This window comes from Aythya fuligula, chromosome Z, assembly GCF_009819795.1.
Source record: "Aythya fuligula isolate bAytFul2 chromosome Z, bAytFul2.pri, whole genome shotgun sequence".
NCBI classification, from domain to species: Eukaryota; Metazoa; Chordata; class Aves; order Anseriformes; family Anatidae; genus Aythya; species Aythya fuligula.
The window spans coordinates 80,495,839-80,515,407 of NC_045593.1; the positions used below are offsets into that span (position 1 = coordinate 80,495,839).

The following is a 19,569-nucleotide window of genomic DNA, read 5'->3' on the forward strand; positions in this document are numbered from 1 at the left end:
TGGGATAAACTGATCTAGAAACCTGATCTTGTGCATCCCATGAAGATTTTGAACCTAGTTGTATCAGCAAGGGGCTGTTAAAACAGTTGATGAATGAATGGCATTGCAGTAGGCATTACAGAATGTGATGCCACTATGTGTTGATGCTATGAGAACACAAATAACCTCAGCAGGCATCTACCTGTATATAATTCACCTTCAAACTGAGACGTATCAGACTTAAACTCAGAGCTGGATAGAGTATCCAATATTGAAACAAAGGAAGAACTACTGACCTCTTGAGTCACTCTTTCGCCACCTGCTGTTTCGCCTGTGCTTCTACTTGCGCCTTACCTTGGTGTTTTCTGTTGTAGAGCTTCCAAACACCCCTTCTACTTGTATTCGTTTTCCTGTCGTTAAACTTAATGAATGTTGTAAATCAGCTTGACAATTTGCAGTAAAAAGACCTAGCTTTTAATGAAGTTTCTGCTGTGTGGATAAGAGAAGGCAAGCAACAAGTGGTCTGTCTCAGTTCCCAAGCAGCAAGGAACATGACTGATAAGTACCTGTGGACTTCAGCGTCTGACACACACCACTTGTAGTACAAGTGTTAATGAAAGAAAAGGGCACCTTGCTTCTGATTATCCCTTTTCAAAGTTGTAGAGAGTTTGTTTATTGAAGCTAGTATGTGTGGGGAAAATCATCTGAAATACTTCATAAGATTTAAATTTCGTGCTAGTATGCCTATAAGAAACTATTTCTGAATCCACCTGGAAAACAAAAAGCGCGGGCTTTTGACCTGTGTACATTATTCAGGCGTTCAGAAATACACGTGAGAAGTTAAAGTCACCCCAGATAACATACTTGTTTTGTAATGTCATTTTTCTGACAGCATTGCGTTCACATCAGCTATGACAATTCACTTGGTACTGATTTGTTTTAATGAATACTTTTTAAAATTGCTAGGAGCCATATATGGAAGGGGTAAATCCATTCATCAAGAGCAACAAACACCGCATGATCATGTTTTTAGATGAACTTGGGGTAAGTGGCTAAAAATTCTTTACTGGAAATTATATGCTAATATGCAATATTGTAAATGAAAATTCTTCACACTTTTTGTTGACTAGCTTAAAAATGCATCAGCTTCCACGTGATTTTGAATGCTTGTTGCTGAATAAATCTTCCTCACGTATCTTTAAAAAATGCAGATTGCTGTCTAGCCTCTCACACAAAACTGAAACCATCAAACATCATACATTTTGTTCATTTAGCAACTCCGTAGATGCAAGAAGCTAAAATATACCTAATCTGCATGAGAATTAGGAATCTTGGCTAAAAAAGTTTTTTAAAATGTATTCTGAAACAAAAAAAATCCCATGTATAATTTCATATAGCTTTGACGAGACATTGAAATTGTTTTAAAAAATAGATTTCAGCCAGCATTCCCCAGCGTATCCCAAATGTGTTGTACATACTGTAGTTTGAAATGGAACAATTGCTTTATTATATTTAAACTCTTATTGTTTTGCGTACGGTAGCTGTAACAGAAGTTAGGAGTTCATATATGTGTGTATTTATACTAAGAATTTGTATTAAAAATGAAGATAAAAATGTGTGTAGCTTCCTGAGTTTATTCTTTTAAAGTGACATAAATGACATCTCAGAACATTTTGGTAAGACACAGAAACAAGTATTTTAGTGTGGCATGCAGACAGGTCACCTCTTCTGGTTGAACTGCAATTTCTGTATACTGTGATGCATCAGTTTTCTTGAAATGAGAGATTTTACACAAGGTCTCTGAAAACCATTGTCCTGAAACTAACAGTCAGGTTAATCTGTTTTAATCACAGAACTATTTTTTTATGAGTAATTTAATGAGTTACTTAGAGCTGTAGCTTAAGCTGTACAGGGTTTACCTGGTTACTCACTGTTCTTAAATCTGCTCTCATCATTTTTGTTCAAGAATGTTCCTGAGCTTCCAGACACTACAGAGCACTCTAGAACTGACCTATCCCGTGATCTGGCAGCCTTGCACGAGATTTGTGTGGCACATTCAGATGAACTTCGGACACTCAGTAACGAACGAGGTGTAATGCAGGTAAACCACAAAGATTAACCATCAAATCACAGGTGCAGATAGGGTATCTTGAGGTAATCCATCATGCCAGGATTCTTTTAAGTATTTCTGGCTAGCATTATGTTTGATTAAAAAAAAATAAAAAGTGCATCTCACAAGAAAGCTGCTAGTTGTAAATACTTAGTCCATAGTTGCAAGATTTGTACAATAAAACCAAGATTTTTCAGGTTTAGAGAGGAAGATTTTAGTTTCTAGAGGAAGCGTACATCTGTGAAACTACTGACAGTTTCTCTAGGTCAATATTTTAAGGATCTTGTTTTTTTCAGCTGAACTAAATTTACTTCCCCTAGCTTTCTATTGCTATCTTATTTCTGCTTCCTAATTTTTATAGTACATTTATAAACCAACATAGCAAGCTTTTCTGGCAAACCCACTGTGATTAGTTTGTTCCAGCTGTTAAGCAGGCCTACTGTAAATGATTAAACTTCCAAACTTTATAAAAAAAAAAAAAAAGCTTTATAAAAACTCAAAAAGGAATTACTTCAAATTACTTACTGCATTGTCTCGAAGTTCTACAGAAGTTATATACCTCCTTTTGCTCTGCTAATAACAGTGAATCTCAAGGAAGGAATTAAACTTACCTCACAGTAACATTTCTGTGTATTGTGCTGTGCAGGCAATAGTGATTTGAGTAACCTACCATTTGATGCTAGTGCCTCCAGGGCAGGGACAGTTGCACTTGAAAACCTCTTATTAGCAACAATCTTTCTTAAATTGGATTAGTATCAGCTGAAACCATTGATACATGTTCAGTGAAGCCAGTAGGGGACTCCCACAGAGGATTTTGAGTTGTTTTTTGTTTAGTTTTGTTTTCATTTTGATTATTGAGGTTTAACCTTGATTGTATTGATTGTGGGGCTTTCGAGGGTTGTTTTTGCTTTGGAATGACTGACTTTCAAAGAGGTTAAGTTTTGGACATTGATAGTTAATTTCAATCAACACTATTAAGCATTTCTAAATACCTTTTATAAGCACTTTCACTATTGTATTTACAAGGCCTTAATTTAATCCCAGGTAGACCATAAATCTGTATGGCAGGTCCTTTGGCAGCAGCAGAACAAGCAAGCTTTTACTTGAATAATGCATATTTCAGCACTATTTTTTTTTTTCCAAACTAGAGCTGCTGTGAACTTCTGTGATAATTTCATAAAACAAGGAAGTACACTTGTATTTAACTCTTAACTTTGGAAGAAAAAAAACTCAAGAAATTTGAAAATAAAATAGGAGTTCTTTATTACAGCACCTGAAATCTAATCCAGTTCAATAACAGCAATCTACCTCTATATTGGCATGAGAGAAAAAGTCATGTTTGAGTTCGTAATTGAGTTGTTGTGGCTGATAGTCGTGACAAAAAACACCAGCAGTGGCTAGACTGGCAAGGCAGGACAGAAGCAATCAGTACTAAATACACGTGCTCGGACAAACAGGTTATGGTTTTCTTCTGTCACAAAAAAAAAAAAAAGAGTGGATCTTCAGAAAAACCTGATACAGATAATGATGAGGGATGTGATCCTCTTTTCTTGATATACTTAACTTCATATGTCAGAGGATAAATTCTCCGTTATGGGTTTCTACAGACAAAATTCTCTTGCATTTTCCTCTTCTTAATTATGCCCTAATGGTTCAGGACCACCTATTTTAGTTAGAACAGTACTTCCATAATGACAAAAATGGTTGACCTCCCGACTGTGTGCTAGCAGTATACTGTCTTAGCCTACCTGTGTTAGAAGAAGCACCAAGAAGATCCATGGGTACGGCAGGAATTTCACAATGCTGTTTTGGAGTTCCCTTTTCAAGTAGTGTCCTACTGACTAGGAAATCAGAGCTGTTGTCGTGTTCCCCTCCCTCTTTTCTTTAAACTACATAATTGTAAGTCTGTTAAGGTAATGTTGAAAGTGTATCTCAAGTAAAACTTTTGGGTTTTTTACTAGTTGCTAACATATGGTTGTATTTACTCTTTTTTTCCACAGCATGTTCTTAAGAAGCTGTTGGCTATTACAGAACTGCTTCAACAAAAACAAAACCAGTATTCAGTGTCCAACAACATCAGGTAGCAGCCCTCTACCTGAATTCTGCATGGATCCAGCATGCCCAACATGGCAACTCACACCAGTATCACTTTCTTCTTGCTCTTGCCAAAAATAGCACACCCTGTCACATTCCCAGTAATGTGTGAACTATGCAAAAAGAAAACAAAGATTCTGTTGGTGAATGATTGTACCAGCAGCTTTTTAAGCTATCTGTGCAGGACATTTGCACTTTTTTCCACTTGGAAACAGTTTTCACAACCTCTGAGCCTTGGTGTACAGTTCACCTTCCACAAAGAAAATGCTGTGACTGTGTCTTGAACTTTAAAATTATTTTCAGCACCTCTAATTGCCAAAGTTTTGCTGTCTTGTTGGAAAAGAATTATCAACTGACAAAGAAAGAAATGTGTTGTTTTGACAGCTACATATAACTGGATAACATTTCTTACTGTAATTTCTGACTGGTTACAATAATTATGACTTCTGACTGTTTCATCCACTTTAACTTGTATTTACAGTTTTCAGAATTTGATGTTATGGTAGGAACAATCTTTACTGTACACTTTTATACCATGCTGTTTCTCTTGCTGGAATCATGTTGAAAGAGAATATGCAGAATGGGTATTGTCAGCTTTATTTTTTGATGTGCCACTGATTCAGTCTGAATAGTTCTTCCATCAAGGACTGTATATCCAGATAAATCACAATGCTTTTGTAAAATGTTTACAACAGTAAATAATTTGAATTAAGTAAATTTATTGATCATTGTATCAGACATGCATGCATTCATTAAACCATTTTATAAAATATGTATTGGTTGGTCTTTTGTGTACTGTATGTCTACCATGAATCTTATTTTTATACATGGAAAGTTAAGTTTTTGAAATAAATCAAGCTGCAGATCAACTCTATGGAAACTTGCTAACTTTGGTTGCTGTGGAGATTTTTTCCTCGTGTCTGCATATGTGGTGAATGATGTCCTTTGATGTGTTCGTGCAGTGTCACTTTGGTTTTAAGCATAAATCCCCAGAACAGCAGTGTAACAGACCAAAACTAAGAGTTTAAATAAGGGGGGAGGGAGGGGAAGAACTTAAACTATGCAGTTGATCCAGGGGCATTCTGCATCCCCATTTATGACAATTCTTGGGAGTGATCTGGTAAAGAATGAAAGGATGCTGAGATTCACTGGCAAGGTGTATGAGATGCCACATAAATAACTCTTGTGCAACATGAACACACCTGTTACAACATCACGCAGTATCTCCCGTCTATTCAACTGCATTTTGCATTCACTTTCATTCTAATTTGCATGGACTCTTATCTTTCGGTCTTTGCTGTACGTTCTTCCTTACATGTCTTGCAGCTTGCTGTTGCTCTCCAGTTGAGCCATTTATTTCTCTGGAAGGTAGGTGCCCAGAACTGAACCTTCTGCTCTGAAAAGAGCTCTCAAGTGCCACAAGTGGTATATTTATATTACACTAGTAAGTGTAGGTAGTAGGTAGAGCTGATGCTCTTAAAACAGCATAGTAAACGTTCCTAAAGCTGCAGTTTAGGTGAATGTATACTAAAACTGCATGTGTTCTAAATCAATGTATGAAAAGGAAACAGAGCTTGCCCTACATTTAGAAGCTGTGTAAGTAGTTAGGAAGATTTTAAGTTGTTCTCTGATGCCCTCAGGCAGGTTTATCACAGCCACTAATCTGAGATCATGGCTGCAGGAACAGGAAATACAGTAACAAGTCAGTCACAGAATTGTGAATATTACTTTATATAGTGTAAAGTAGTTGCTGCAGCCTCTCAGTACATCTGAGAATCACACACAGACTCACACATACAGAATCATCTAGGTTGGAAGAGACTTCCAAGATCACCTAGTCCAGCCTCTGACCTAACACTAACAAGTCCTCCACTAAACCATATCCCTAAGCTCTACATCTAAATGTTTGAAAGACCTCCAGCAATGGTGACTCCACCACTTCTCTGGGCAGCCTGTTCCAATGTCTAACAACCCTCTGAGTAAAGAAGTTCTTCCCAACATCCAACGTAAACCTCCCCTGGTGCAATTTTAGACCATTCTCCCTCATCCTGTCACCAGGCACTTGGGAGAACAGACCAACCCCCACCTCGCTACAGCCTCCTCCTGCCTGAGACAGCTCCCGACAATCACATCCTCCACCAGTCCTTCTCTGTTTGTGAAGAGAAGGTCTAGCGGGGCACCACCCCTGGTAGGCTCACTAACCAGCTGCGTCAGGAAGCTATCTTCCACGCTCTCCAGAAACCTCCTAGACTGCTTTCTCAGGGCTGTGTTGTGCTTCCAGGATATGTCAGGGAAGTTGAAGTCCCCCACGAGTACAAGAGCTGACGATTTCGCAACTTCTGTCAGCTGCCTGTAGAATTCCTCATCCGTCTCCTCATCCTGGTTTGGCGGTCTGTAACAGACCCCCACCAGGACGCTAGCCTTGTTGGCCTTCCCGCTGATCCTAACCTAAGAGAAACTCTTCTCAAATGCAGAAAATGTTAGGGGCAAGGTTATATTCTTTGAACAGTAACAAACTTGGGAAGAGGGCATGCATGTTTTGCTCTAAACAATGTAACGGATCTATTACCCAATTTGCTTTCTGCTTGTATTTAACCACTTTGCTAAATGCCAGTCTTGACTTCAGCTACTGCCATGCTGCAACGCATTTCTTAACATCACTTTGTCACTCTTCTGTGCGTAACAGATTTCTCCAAGTGAGCATTTCTTACTGATATTTGACCGTAAATGGATGAGGGTTTTATAACGGAGCTACAATTAACTAAAACTGAATTGTATAAAACGCTTTATTGCAAGTATATTAAATAGTAAAAGAGCAAATACCTCATGCTAATACAGGCTAATGAACCTTTGGCAGACAGGTTCACGCGTCACAGGACAGCGGGTACTGCAGTGATAGGATTTCCTCTTCGGGGTTACACCAGCTCCGCAAACTCGTCATCGGTACATTCTTCCTAAGGGAAGGAAAAAAGCAATGCCTTGAGCAGCACGGCCAGACAGTAAGCTGTGCAGGAACATGGACCAGCTGGTACTGCTGCATCTGGTATCAGCATAACATCCCTTATGTATGCCAGCTGAAAAGAGTTCAAGTAATACAAGTAACTTCACTTTGACCTCTCAGACTGTGCCTACTGACAGTAAAAGATTGAAACAGCAACTTTAAATGGATTTTAAAACTTAGTTTGTCTGTCCACTTTACCTGACATGCATATATTTCTTCCAGGACTGGTGTAAGACAATACAGGGACTGTTCTACTTCTGACAGCCAGTAAGAATGTCAGTCAACACAGAAAAGCTGAATACAAATTCATGCAAGTCCTACACAGAAGCACATTCATTAGGCTCCCTCCCAGATTGTCATGATGTGCTTGACCTACGACTATTGGTAACAACTAGTGAAAAAGATGAAAGGATATTTCATTTCCTGGCAACTCCCAATGATCCCAGATTTCTGCTCAAGCTTCCCATGTTGCTAAATGTGAGAACAGTTTAAGACATTTCCCCTATTTTGTTGTAAGACTGCACTTAAACTTTGATTCCCGAGTTCATTAAAACTGTTGTCACTCTCCCTTTACAGCCACCCACTATGCTATCTTCTGCAGGGATGATGAAACCAGAGAGAACTCGGTCGCAAACATAAACACATCAGAGGTAAAGATTTTGTTTTCAGCCATCAGTGGCTTATCCCAGAAAACACAACTGAAAGGCTCAAGGGAGAGACCCCAGCTTGTTTCTGCAAGCATGCTATACTGCTTATCAAAGAAGGAGAAAAACAAACAAAAACGCTTGTTTTTTTGGAGTGACAACTCCATTTTAGGGCCGGTACTTTTCAATATTTTTATAAACAATCTGGATGTAGGAATAGAAGGTATTTTGAGCAAGTTTGCTGATGACACCAAACTTGGAGGAGTTGTGGACTCGAATGAGGGTGGAAAGGCCTTGCAGAGGGATCTGGATAGGTTGGAGAGCTGGGCGATCACCAACCGCATGAAGTTCAATAAGAGCAAGTGCCGGGTCCTGCACCTGGGACGGGGAAACCCTGGCTGCACGTACAGACTGGGCGATGAGACGCTGGAGAGCAGCCTAGAAGAGAGGGATCTGGGGGTCGTGGTAGACAGCAAGTTGAATATGAGCCAGCAGTGTGCCCTGGCAGCCAGGAGGGCCAGCTGTGTCCTGGGGTGCATCAAGCACGGCATCACTAGTAGGTCAAGGGAGGTGATTGTCCCGCTCTACTCTGCGCTGGTGCAGCCTCACCTCGAGCACTGTGTGCAGTTCTGGGCACCACAGTATAAAAAGGACATGAAACTGTTGGAAAGTGTCCAGAGGAGGGCTACGAAGATGGTGAAAGGCCTGGAGGGGAAGACGTACGAAGAACAGCTGAGGTCACTGGGCCTGTTCAGCCTGGAGGAGGCTGAGGGGAGACCTCATCACAGTCTACAACTTCATCGTAAGGGGGTGTCGAGAGGCAGGAGACTTTTTCTCCATTAACACCAGTGACAGGACCCGCGGGAATGGGGTTAAGCTGAGGCAGGGGAAATTTAGGCTTGACATCAGGAGGGGGTTCTTCACAGAGAGGGTGGTTGCACACTGGAACAGGCTCCCCAGGGAAGTGGTCACTGCACCGAGCCTGTCTGAATTTAAGAAGAGATTGGACTGTGCACTTAGTCACATGGTCTGAACTTTTGGGTAGACCTGTGCGGTGTCAAGAGTTGGACTTGATGATCCTTAAGGGTCCCTTCCAACTCAGGATATTCTATGATTCTATGATTCTAAGTACAGCCCCATGAGTGCAGTCTGGAGGGGAAGGATTACCTCTCCTGACTGCTGGTCATACTTTATCCACTGCAGCCAAGAATACCATTAGCTTTCTTAGCAGTGAGGGCACACTGCCAACCCAATTCAACTAGTCGTGCTATTTAAAAAACAAAAGCATGCATTTTATGCTAAGGGTGACAGATCACTCTCTGTATGTACAAGGTTTTCAGTATCAATAAAAGTTCCATTAAAAAGGGTTCCTTACAAAGCTATTCCTCCACCAGAATGTAGCAGTGTTGTCTACGATTTCCAGACAATATTACAACTGAAAGTTACAAAAGATGTTCAGATTAGATCATGAAGGATTACCCTACTCTGTTTTCATTTGTTAAATTACCCTCTCCACCGTATTTATACCCGGACTCACAACCTGAGGTACAAGCTACTCATCTGCACTGTTTGCAAGCCTTGCTAGCAAACCAGCTACTTCAACCTTGGTCAGGAAGACAAAGTAAAAGGAAACACTTTCACAAACACTGGCCAGCTTAAAAACACTACCTAAAGCTTACGCATCAGGCAGGCATCTCCACATATTTCTTCATATTCCTTTCGCTGAATCCTGAGCAGTGAATTTCTGCCTGCACAGTTAGGATTTCAGTTCCTGGCCTTCCAAAACCAGGACTTTCACCATGGTATTCCAAGCTGTTTTAACAGCTGTTTTCCCTCAGTGGTATCACAGAGTTTCAGACAGTGGAGTAGAAGTACTAAGCTTCATGTTGTGCTGTGGTTTGTCAAGAGACTTCCAAAAGCACAAGGAAGAGCAGGAAGGATGGTCTGCATGTGCTTGCCACTCCCCACAGAAAATATGAGTATTAAAAACACTCCCAAATGCAGGCCTGCAGTAACTCTGGCTCATTTTAAAAATAAGCTGCAAAACACTCTGAGCAATATGTAGAAGAACATCAGTGGCAGAAGTTTGTCAGTGGCTGTGTCAATTTCATCAACCATTAGAGTGGAAAAACAAGTATTTGTACCATACATTTACTAACCTCATCAATTTTCGGCTTTTTTGCGTTATAGTCACCATCTTCACAACCTTTCCTCTTCTTCCTAACCACCGTCCAGAAAAAAAAGTAGGTTTAGTTATTCATTTCCAGAGTCAGTCTCCTTATTTCCTGTTATTTCCTATTATATCCTTATCTCCCACTGTTGGGGCCTGCCGTGCTAATCAGCATAGAGGAACAGCATCTGGGTGTTACAGAAGAACTGTGTGAACCTGAGAACCAAGACTTTGAACAGGCACCCTCATGTTTGCATTGACACGTTTTCATTTTCATTCACTCACAGATCAGTCAGTGTTTCCACAGCATTAAAAAAGATTGAAATTTAACAAATTACATAGGATCTACTTACATGTTGGAATTAAGTGAAAACTCCGGACTGTGACACTTCTCTAATTTCTGTTTTAGAGCAGCAATCTCTTCAGGCCTTGGCAGTTCATATTTCTTTATAAGATTTTTCATGCCTACAGTGGCAACAACACAGCTCTAAGCAAACTAAGTAATTTCTGCTCCACCCTGCGAATTACACAACGTCAGTATCAATCAGTAGTGTGGCTCCTGCTACTGCTTATCCCTTGTATTTAACCTTGAGGCAACAGTTTCTCTCTTTTCCCTCACATCTCTGCCAGATTTTGAAAACATCACATCTATTTTCCAAACAGACTTCAAGACACTGTAAGGCAAGTTTTACCAACTTAACAGAAATCTTTATAACTAAAATCCCTACTTTTATTTGTCAAACCATCAGATGTCCCAAGTTCTGACCTTCTCCAACTCCCAAACCATTTGCTTACACAATTTCCCATCACTTGCAGCACACTAACTTTGGAGTATCCAAGATTACACACACGAGGCTTGACTATCATCTTAAAAACAGAGGATTAATCCTAATTAGCATCAAGGATCAGCAGAAGCTCAGCACAAAGGACTACAACTGAATTAAGTTGCCAGCATCACATTTTTTGTTTTTCATCAAGGCAAATTACAGCGTTCACATTCCTTTGCCAGCAACTTTCAAAATAGATGAGTGTTTTTTTGTATTCAGCACTGTATCCTAGTCTTAAAAACAGTTTCTGTCTTTTATGAATGTAAATTAAATTTACAAGTACCCTACAAGAAAGAAGACCTTCTCTACCACCAGTTCTATGCAAAACAAACCACTCACAGATTTAGCATCTCAGCTGCTCTAAAATTTTCTGCCAGCCACGTTTACGAAGAGCTGCCTTTAGGGTAATGCTATTTTCCACAAAGCTGCAAGCGAGTCTGGGATCCTTCTGCATTTCACTAAAAGAAACCTGACGACTAGGTTTGTTAGCAGAAGACAGAGGTAAGAGTACCTCAAACTTCATAAATTCAATTTAAATTGAATTTGTAGACCCTGCTGACTTAAACGATATATTCACCACCGAAGTCTGCTTAGTCAACAGACTGGATTTTTTCTTTTCGATGCTAGCACTCTCCATTTTAAATACATGCATCAGGTTAGAATATTAAAGAACTGCCTTCTTAAAATTCCATACCTCGACTGTCATTTAATATAATGATCAGCATACTGTACTCCCCACTGTCACAGCTAAACCATGCCAGCATTCATGTTTTGTTCTGTTTTTTATATATGTAGCTGTTTTGTACTAGACATCTAAACATAAAACCTGAACATCTTTTGAAACACCTTTATAGCTACAAAGTAAAAGTGGTGTTCAAATGCTGGCAGATCACTCAGCTTACAAAAGTCACCCTCTGGTGGTAGAAGTGGTTCTGTGCAGCTTTTGTCAGAAGCTGCACTCTCAAGTCATCGTGACTGAAAAGAAGTTACTCATCCAAACTCACACAAACTAGTGCCCAAAACAGATTTCTCACTTTTGAATACAAATCAGTTACTAAAAAAAACAGTACAACATATATGATTTGCAAAGCATCAGGCTCTTTACCATTTTGATTTAATTTAATAACAAAGGTAAGTCTGAGTGTTTTCTCCCCCTGCATATACCTAGCAAGTAGGTCATTGTACTGCCAACTTTTTACCTACCCTATGCAAGCCCTGAGCTGAACAAAACCATTGGAAGCACACTTTTCTGCTTAAAAGTTTTGTAGTTTGGAAAAACATCATGTTTTTCTTTTTTTTGTTTGTTTGTTTGTTTGTTTTCCTTCAGAAAGACAGTTTCTCACATTTTTTCCAATGTTTACTTACATTTCATGCCATCTAGTAACTTGCCCAAGAATGTTCTGTTTTCTTTCAGCATAAGGCTTTCTGACAAGTAACTGTAAGGAGAAATGAAAGAATAATTTCCTAAAATAAAGTGCCATAATTACTTGTGACAGCTACCATTAGTTAATAAAACACCTATCTCCATCTGCTAAAGCATTATGATTAGACTTAGTAAGAACACTTTTGTTGTGGAAGTGCTATAAAGTGACAAGCAAATGATGAAGCAAGTCCTTCACTTCCAGCATTCTTCTGTTCCTCAGATTCAAAGTTCCTTTTAGTAACACATTAAAAGAGCACACCTGAGGAACATCATTACACAGACATTTATCACATTCCAGTGTTAAAAAAAAAAAAAAAAAAGGAACTTAAGATTTAAGTGAATTTAGATGAAAACTGAAGCTATGAAACAGAATATTGAACACACGACACAGGACCTCCGAGTAAAAATATGAAAAGTTTAGAGAATAATCTCACTTTCAGCTTTAGCACTTGCTCATTTATGCTTCCAAATCTTAAAACAAAACAAAACAAAAAAGAAAAAAAAACCCACACACCAGCTGGTTAAAACCACAAGATATATAAGCAATAATCCTTGTCAAGATCTACAAAAAAAAACAGTTTATCCCTTGCTGGGAAGAAAACTTGCATGTAAAATCCAAGGACTCTTAAAGTGTTACCAGTCTGTGTGAAGAGAAAACTTATTTATAATACAGATACACTCAGCTGTGCCAGCTGCAGCTCACAGTCTGAGGCCCCAGCCACCAGGAAGACAATGTTAATTGCTACAAGCTGGCAGCTGCTCACTTAGAGCCACTGCTCAGACAACTTCAGGAGCCCTTTGCTGACACCCTAATGAGAGACTAACTGGTAGCCATTACTTGCCAGAGACCAGTTGCTGTTGTTTTGCCTGAAACTGTAACTTCTTGAACACAGATTTAATCACACTGACATCTGGGACCCACAGATTTTCAAGCCTCTGTGTTCTAACCCAGCTCTGCCCTGCCGATGCAGGGACCCCTACTCACAGGCCCTCAAGACCCGTGCTGCAGCTTCTCTCGTGTGCAGCAGCTGAAGCTGATGCGAAACAGTGACTGACAAGGTTGTAGCAACTGTAGGTGCTGACGGGTGACAAAGAATTTGTTTTGTTTTGTTTTTTCTTTTTATGAGAAGACAAAACTCACATAACCTGAATCCCATGCTACCTACAAACTATTCTAGTTCTCTTTATAGCCAAGCTTTCTGAGTTTTGATGTATGGAGTACAGAAAATACGCTCAGGAATGAGATCGACAAGTTGTAATAAGCACCTGAACGCTGGCACACCGTTCTGAGAAAACAGTGAATCATGAAGAGCATTCTCCCACGCTGTGGAAGACTCTGTAAACAGAATGGCTTTAATAAACGCTTTCAGGGTTGGTATCAAAGCCCTGAAACAAGGGCTTTCAAAGCCCTAGAAACAAGTGGAGAGGCCACAGAAAAGAAACCGAGTTACTTAAGAGCACCTTACCATTTAATGAACTTATCATTAGTCCATTTCTGTGTACACTGATGGTTGTACCAACCAAGTGTAGCACTTACGGTTTGGGCATAGCTAGTAGCCATCAGTTCAGAGAAACACCATTTCACTCCAAAATCTTTGGTATCTTAGAAATTCTTAAAAATCTAACTTTTTTCTTTCAGTGATTCTTTTATGTTTCATACCCTCACTTTCTACTGCATTTCCAGTCTCTTCACTCTGAAAATCCTATTCTGCTCTAATTAGGGCAAAGCCATCACTTTGGAAGAAGCAAAAAAAACATTTCAAAGGAATATAAAAACCAGACACCAACTAACTGCATAGCTCCTGCTTTTCAAAAGTTGAAAAAGAAATCACTACAGCTTTAGTTTTGAAGCATACTTAATGCAGCAGACTGTTAACTACCAAGTAAATGCTTAATTCTACTAGTCAGGAACATCTACAGTAAAGTTTTATACAGGTAGCAAATAAATCGCTCCAAAGAAACAAAAAGACTACCTCTCCATGTTAATTCCTGCTCTTGAAGCACTAGATAGGATAGCAGTGAGAGCTATCTGTGAGGGAGTAAAGAGTAGATACGCATCTGTCAGAGCCACTCGATTGAGAAAGTCATCCGCTGTTCTCCTCAGCACTTCAGGATTCTCCAGCATTGGATAACGAGTCTAGAAAACGAGTAAGAAAGTAAGTAGCTGTTCCTGAACTTCCACTCGTCAGCTCAGAACACCAAACACAACAATGTACTATAAAGCAAAAGAGTAGCTGGCCATCTTGTTCAAAATAAATGATGTTTAAAGAGCACAACAAAACAGACCTCCTGGCAAACACCTATCACTTTACAGTCAACATCATTAAGAGCACACTTATTTTTTCTACCATAAGCCATAACATTTGTCTTACATTAGCATATGAAGTATGTAGCACATAAAACATTATTACCTTAATATCAATTAGAAATCCCTCAAACGGCCTGTATGGATTGTGCACGATAAGATGGAAGTTCAGCTGTTGAATGAGAAGCAGTTCATATTCCAGTATCTGTTCGAGAGCTTTTTCCTGTCCAAGAGGGCTTTCTCGAAGGTTACCAACAAACTGTGCACTGGACACATTAAATTCATCTACTTTACACGCCAAGAATGCACACGTTAGCCTTGAGAAGGATAAAAGGAAAAACAAAAAAATTCATATCTGCATATGTTTTCATGAGAAGTTCTGTGCAGAATTATTTTTTTTTAATATTCAAAGTACCATCTATAGAACACAAACTTTCCCAAGCAGAAACAGAAGGTGACCAGTCTTTACATATATTTAAAAAAAACAAACTGAGAGATTAAATATCTTAACAAATGCCGAGTATACTTCTAACGTTTTAACCGATATGGTAACGCAAGGTGTGTTGATAACTCACATTATTATCCGAGGATGATACTCCATCACTGAGTTGTTCAGGTAAAAGCGTTTAAAATACATGCAAGCTGTTCCCTACGTTAAAAAAAAAAAAAGGAGGGAAAAGTAAGAAGCAAAAATAGATTGAGAAAAAATAAAATAAGATCACACAGCAGTAGCAAGTGTAAATGTATACTACAGGCATACAGGACACAATACAGGTGCAAATGCCGTGCCATTAAACATTCCCAAATCTAGTACATCTGTGGGTGTAATAAGCTTACAGAATTGTGGTTTGGTTGTCTTTTCTGACATTTTTAGACATAGATTTAAGAAGACTGCGCAAAAAGTTGATGGCATCTTCATGAGAATCTGACACTGACACAAAATTTAAGAAACAGCGACGGTCTACTTCCCTGCATGTTTAAAAGTGACACTTCTCTGGGTGTCTGCAAGTACCCCAGCCTGTCAGTGCTGAACTCCCCACTGATCTGAGCCCCACCAGCATGAAATCAGGTATTGCAAACCTGTTACTTGGGAAGTCTGACTCAGCACACTGAGTTAGGGCAGCCAATTCTCAGATATAAGGTCAGGTTTCATGCAGCATATGGTGGCAGCCTACAGGTGCAGAGTGAATGCGCTTTTAGCAAGACATTCATCATGATACCCGTAGGTAACAGGTAGGAGGCTCCAGAGAACCATAGCCAGAACAATGAAGGAGACAAAAGCCCGTCCCAGTTGGAGAGGGTGCCTAAGGCATGGGGGACTCCCTTCGGAAAGGGACAGAGGGACAAAGGGACAGACATATGCTGACCAGACCCAACCCATGGGGAACTCTGTTGTCTCCACGGGGCTTGGATGAGAGACTTAGCTAAGGAAGTCACACGCCTGGCACAGCCCACCGGCTGCTACTTGCTGCTGGTCATGACAAGGTAGCAACGAGAAGTCCGAGAGCCATCAAAAGGGACTTTAGGGCTTTGGGGCAACGACTTGATAGCATCAGGGCAGGCGGGGTGGCGAAGTATGTGAAACATGGGCTGGGCTGCATGGAACTTCACGCTGGGGATGGCAAAGTTGAGAGCCTGCGGGTAAGGATTAAGGGACGAACAAATAAAGGGGATGTTGTAGTGGGAATCTATTGCAGACCACCCAGCCAGGATGACAACGCCGATGAATTGTTCTTTGCAGAACTAAGAGAGGCCTCGAGGTCAACTCCCCTTGTCCTTATGGGGGATTTCAGCTTGCCAGACATCAACTGGGATCACCACGTGGCAAGTCCAGGAGGTTCCTAAACCACCTCGATGATAACTTCTTGGTGCAGCTGCTAAGGGAGCCAGCTAGGAAAGGTGCCCTCCTTCATCTGTTGCTGGAGAACAGATTGGGTCTTGTGGGAAACGTGGCAATTGGCGGCTGTCTCGGTCATAGTGACCATGAAGTAGTTGAGTTTAGAATTTATGGTGACAGAAGGGAAACTGCCACCAAAACTTCAGCCCTGGATATGGGGAAAGTGGACTGCAGGCTGCTCAGGGAACTAGTCAGCAAGGTCCCCTGGGAAACTGCTTTTGAAGGCGTTGGCGTCCACCAGTGCTGGTCAGTCTTTAAGCACTGCCTCATAAAAGCACAACATCAGGAGATTCCTAAATATCGGAAGTCAGGCAGGCGGGGCAGGAGGCCGGCCTGGCTGAGCAGGGATCTTCTACTGGAGATTAGATGGAAAAAGAAAGTGTATGGCTGCTGGAAGGAGGGCCAGGCAATGAGGAAGGAATACAGGGATGCTGTTTGTGTTTGTAGGGAGAAAATTCGTGGGGCCAAAGCCCAGCTAGAGTTGAAGCTGGCCATGTCTGTGGAAGACAATAAAAAAGGTTTCCTTAGATATGTGAACAGAAAACTCCCAACCGACCCTGAACGTGTGCGGGATTTGCTGTTCCACCTGGATCCATACAAATCCATGGGTCCGGATGGGATCCATCCCAGGGTGCTTAAAGAGCTGGCTGATGTCATTGAGGGACCTCTGTCAATTATTTTTCAATGATTTTGGGAATCTGGAGAGGTCCCAGTAGACTGGAAGCTGGCAAACATGCCAATTTTCAAGAAGAGCAAGAAAGAAGACCCTAGCAATTACAGGCCTGTCAGTCTCATGTCAGTGCCTGGTAAAATCATGGAGAAGATGATCCCTGAAATTATTGAGGCACACCTGGGGGACAATGAGGTCATTGGTCCCAGCCAACATGGGTTCATGAGGGGTCCTGCCTAACAAATTTGATTTCCTTTTATAAGATCATCCGTCTAGTTGACCAAGGGAAACCAGCTGATGGGATCTTTTTGGACTTCAGCAAGGCTTTTGACACAGTTTCCCATAGGATCCTACTGGACAAAATGTCCAGCATACAGCTAAACAAAATCATCATATGGTGGGTGAGCAATTGGCTGACGGGCAGGGCCCAAAGGGTTATGGTAAATGGGGCTGCGTCAGGCTGGCAGGCGGTCACCAGTGGGGTCCCTCAAGGCTCCATTTTAGGGCCAGTCCTCTTCAATGTCTTTATAAATGAGTTGGATGTAGGCCTAGAAGGTGTTTTGAGCAAATTTGCCAACAACACCAAACTTGGAGGAGTTGTGGACTCTGAAGAGGGTGGAAAGGCCTTGCAGACAGACCTGGACAGATTGGAGGGCTGGGCGATCACCAATGGCATGAAGTTTAACAAAAGCAAGTGCTGGGTCCTGCACCTGGGACGGGGCAACCCTGGCTGCACGTACAGACTGGGCGATGAGACGCTGGAGAGCAGCCTAGAAGAGAGGGATCTGGGGGTCGTGGTAGACAGCAAGTTGAATATGAGCCAGCAGTGTGCCCTGGCAGCCAGGAGGGCCAACTCTGTCCTGGGGTGCTCCAAGCACGGCATTGCTAGTAGGTCAAGGGAGGTGATTGTCCCGCTCTGCTCTGCGCTGGTGCTGCCTCACCTCGAGCACTGTGTGCAGTTCTGGGCACCACAGCACAAAAAGGACATGAAACTGTTGGAGAGTGTCCAGAGGAGGGCGACAAAGATGGTGAAGGGCCTAGAGGGGAAGACATATGAGGAGCAGCTGAGGGCACTGGGCCTGTTCAGCCTGGAGGAGGCTGAGGGGGGCCCTCATTGTGGCCTACAAGTCCCTCACAAGGGGGAATGGAGACGCAGGTGACCTATTCTCTGTAACACCAGTGACAGGACCCACAGGAACGGTGTTAAGCTGAGGCAGGGGGAGTTTAGGCTGGGCATCAGGAAGAGGCTCTTCACCAGAGGGTGGTTGCACACAGGCACAGGCTCCCCAGGGATGTACTCACTGCACCAAGCCTGCCTGAATTTAGGAAGCGATCGCACTGTGCGCTTAGGCGCAGGGTCTAATCTTTTAGACCAGCTCCCAGCCCTCAGACACACACCAGTGCTGGACAAACAACCGGGGACCGCGCACCTCAGCGCCGGGACCCCCCCTGCAGCAGCCAGGCGCTTTTCCTGTATCCCTGGCTCACTGAAATCAATCCCAACTAACTGAAACATTTGTATCGTCAATTGTATCTCTGGAAAGCTCCGGGTTCGCTTCCACTCCTCGATGACGGCAGGGGAGAGGCGTAACAGCGGGGCAGCCGCGCTGAGGCGAGCCGGCAGGGCGCAGGGGGGCCGCGGCGCCTGCTTACCACCACCGACCGCGGCATGGCGGGCTTGAAGACGGCGCAGAAATCCAGCAGCCGCTTCTCGTAGTACTTGCAGATCGCCAGCTCCTCCTGGGGCTCCAGCAGGCACAGCTCGCTGGGCACCACCTGTGAGGGGACGCGGGGATGCGACATGGCGGAGGGGGACTGGGGGGAGGGGGGGGGGGTGTGTCCCCTCTGCCCTCACAGCCCCACAGCCCCGCCGCCGCCTTTTCCCCCTCCAGCCCGCCCGGCACCTTCCCGTTCGCCGCCGCCCGGCTGCGGAACTTGCGGTTGGCCTCGGCTCGGCTCCTCGCCAGCTCCTCCTCGCTGCCGAAGGTCCAGTGCCGCCGCTGCGTGCTGCTGTGGAACATGGCGGCGGCGAGCGGCCGCCACCCGCCACCCTCACGGCGGCGCAGGGAGCGGGGGGGGGGGCGGGAAGATGGCGGGGAGGGAGGAGCGGGAAGATGGCGGAGGCGGGGCGGGAAGGAGGGTGAGGGGGGTTTGGTCAGGGCACGGTGCGCCGCCCGGGGGGTGGCACAGACACGAAAAAGTGAAGTAAAACGTGACGAAAAGTAGTTAACCAGAGGGATATGGGTGGAAAGAGGGGGAACAGTCGGGTGTGTGGCTGCCAAGGCTGCCGACACCTCTACCACAGGACGGAACTGACCACGGTCGTTTGCCTGTTCCGGCGTCTTTCCACATAATTATACGTGAACTTTGACAAGGAAGGGAATTGGGGTGTGCCCCACAGTCCGTGTGCCACGAAATACCTGCTGTTACAGTAAACCCTGAAAATAAA

General features: G+C 42.7%; 2 protein-coding genes across 2 annotated transcripts in view; one reads left to right on the forward strand and one right to left on the reverse strand.

Moving 5' to 3' along the window:
* Positions 1-4,955, forward strand: part of RASA1 (RAS p21 protein activator 1) — a 46,343-nt gene extending 41,388 nt beyond the window's left edge. The window contains exons 23-25 of the mRNA XM_032205466.1: positions 946-1,023; positions 1,946-2,080; positions 4,090-4,955. Of these exons, the coding sequence (XP_032061357.1) occupies positions 946-1,023; positions 1,946-2,080; positions 4,090-4,173 (297 nt within the window). The 3' untranslated portion in view covers positions 4,174-4,955. The remainder of the gene's footprint in view (positions 1-945; positions 1,024-1,945; positions 2,081-4,089) is intronic.
* Positions 4,956-6,951: 1,996 nt separating this feature from the next.
* On the reverse strand, positions 6,952-19,173 carry CCNH (cyclin H). The gene is made up of 9 exons (XM_032206545.1): positions 19,025-19,173; positions 18,774-18,896; positions 15,129-15,202; positions 14,660-14,870; positions 14,222-14,385; positions 12,191-12,261; positions 10,352-10,463; positions 9,988-10,048; positions 6,952-7,137 (listed from the first exon to the last, which is right to left on the reverse strand). Exons 1-9 carry the CDS (start codon positions 19,139-19,141, stop codon positions 7,099-7,101), a joined length of 972 nt encoding a protein of 323 aa, XP_032062436.1. The 5' UTR covers positions 19,142-19,173; the 3' UTR covers positions 6,952-7,098.
* Between the last annotated feature and the right edge of the window lie 396 nt (positions 19,174-19,569).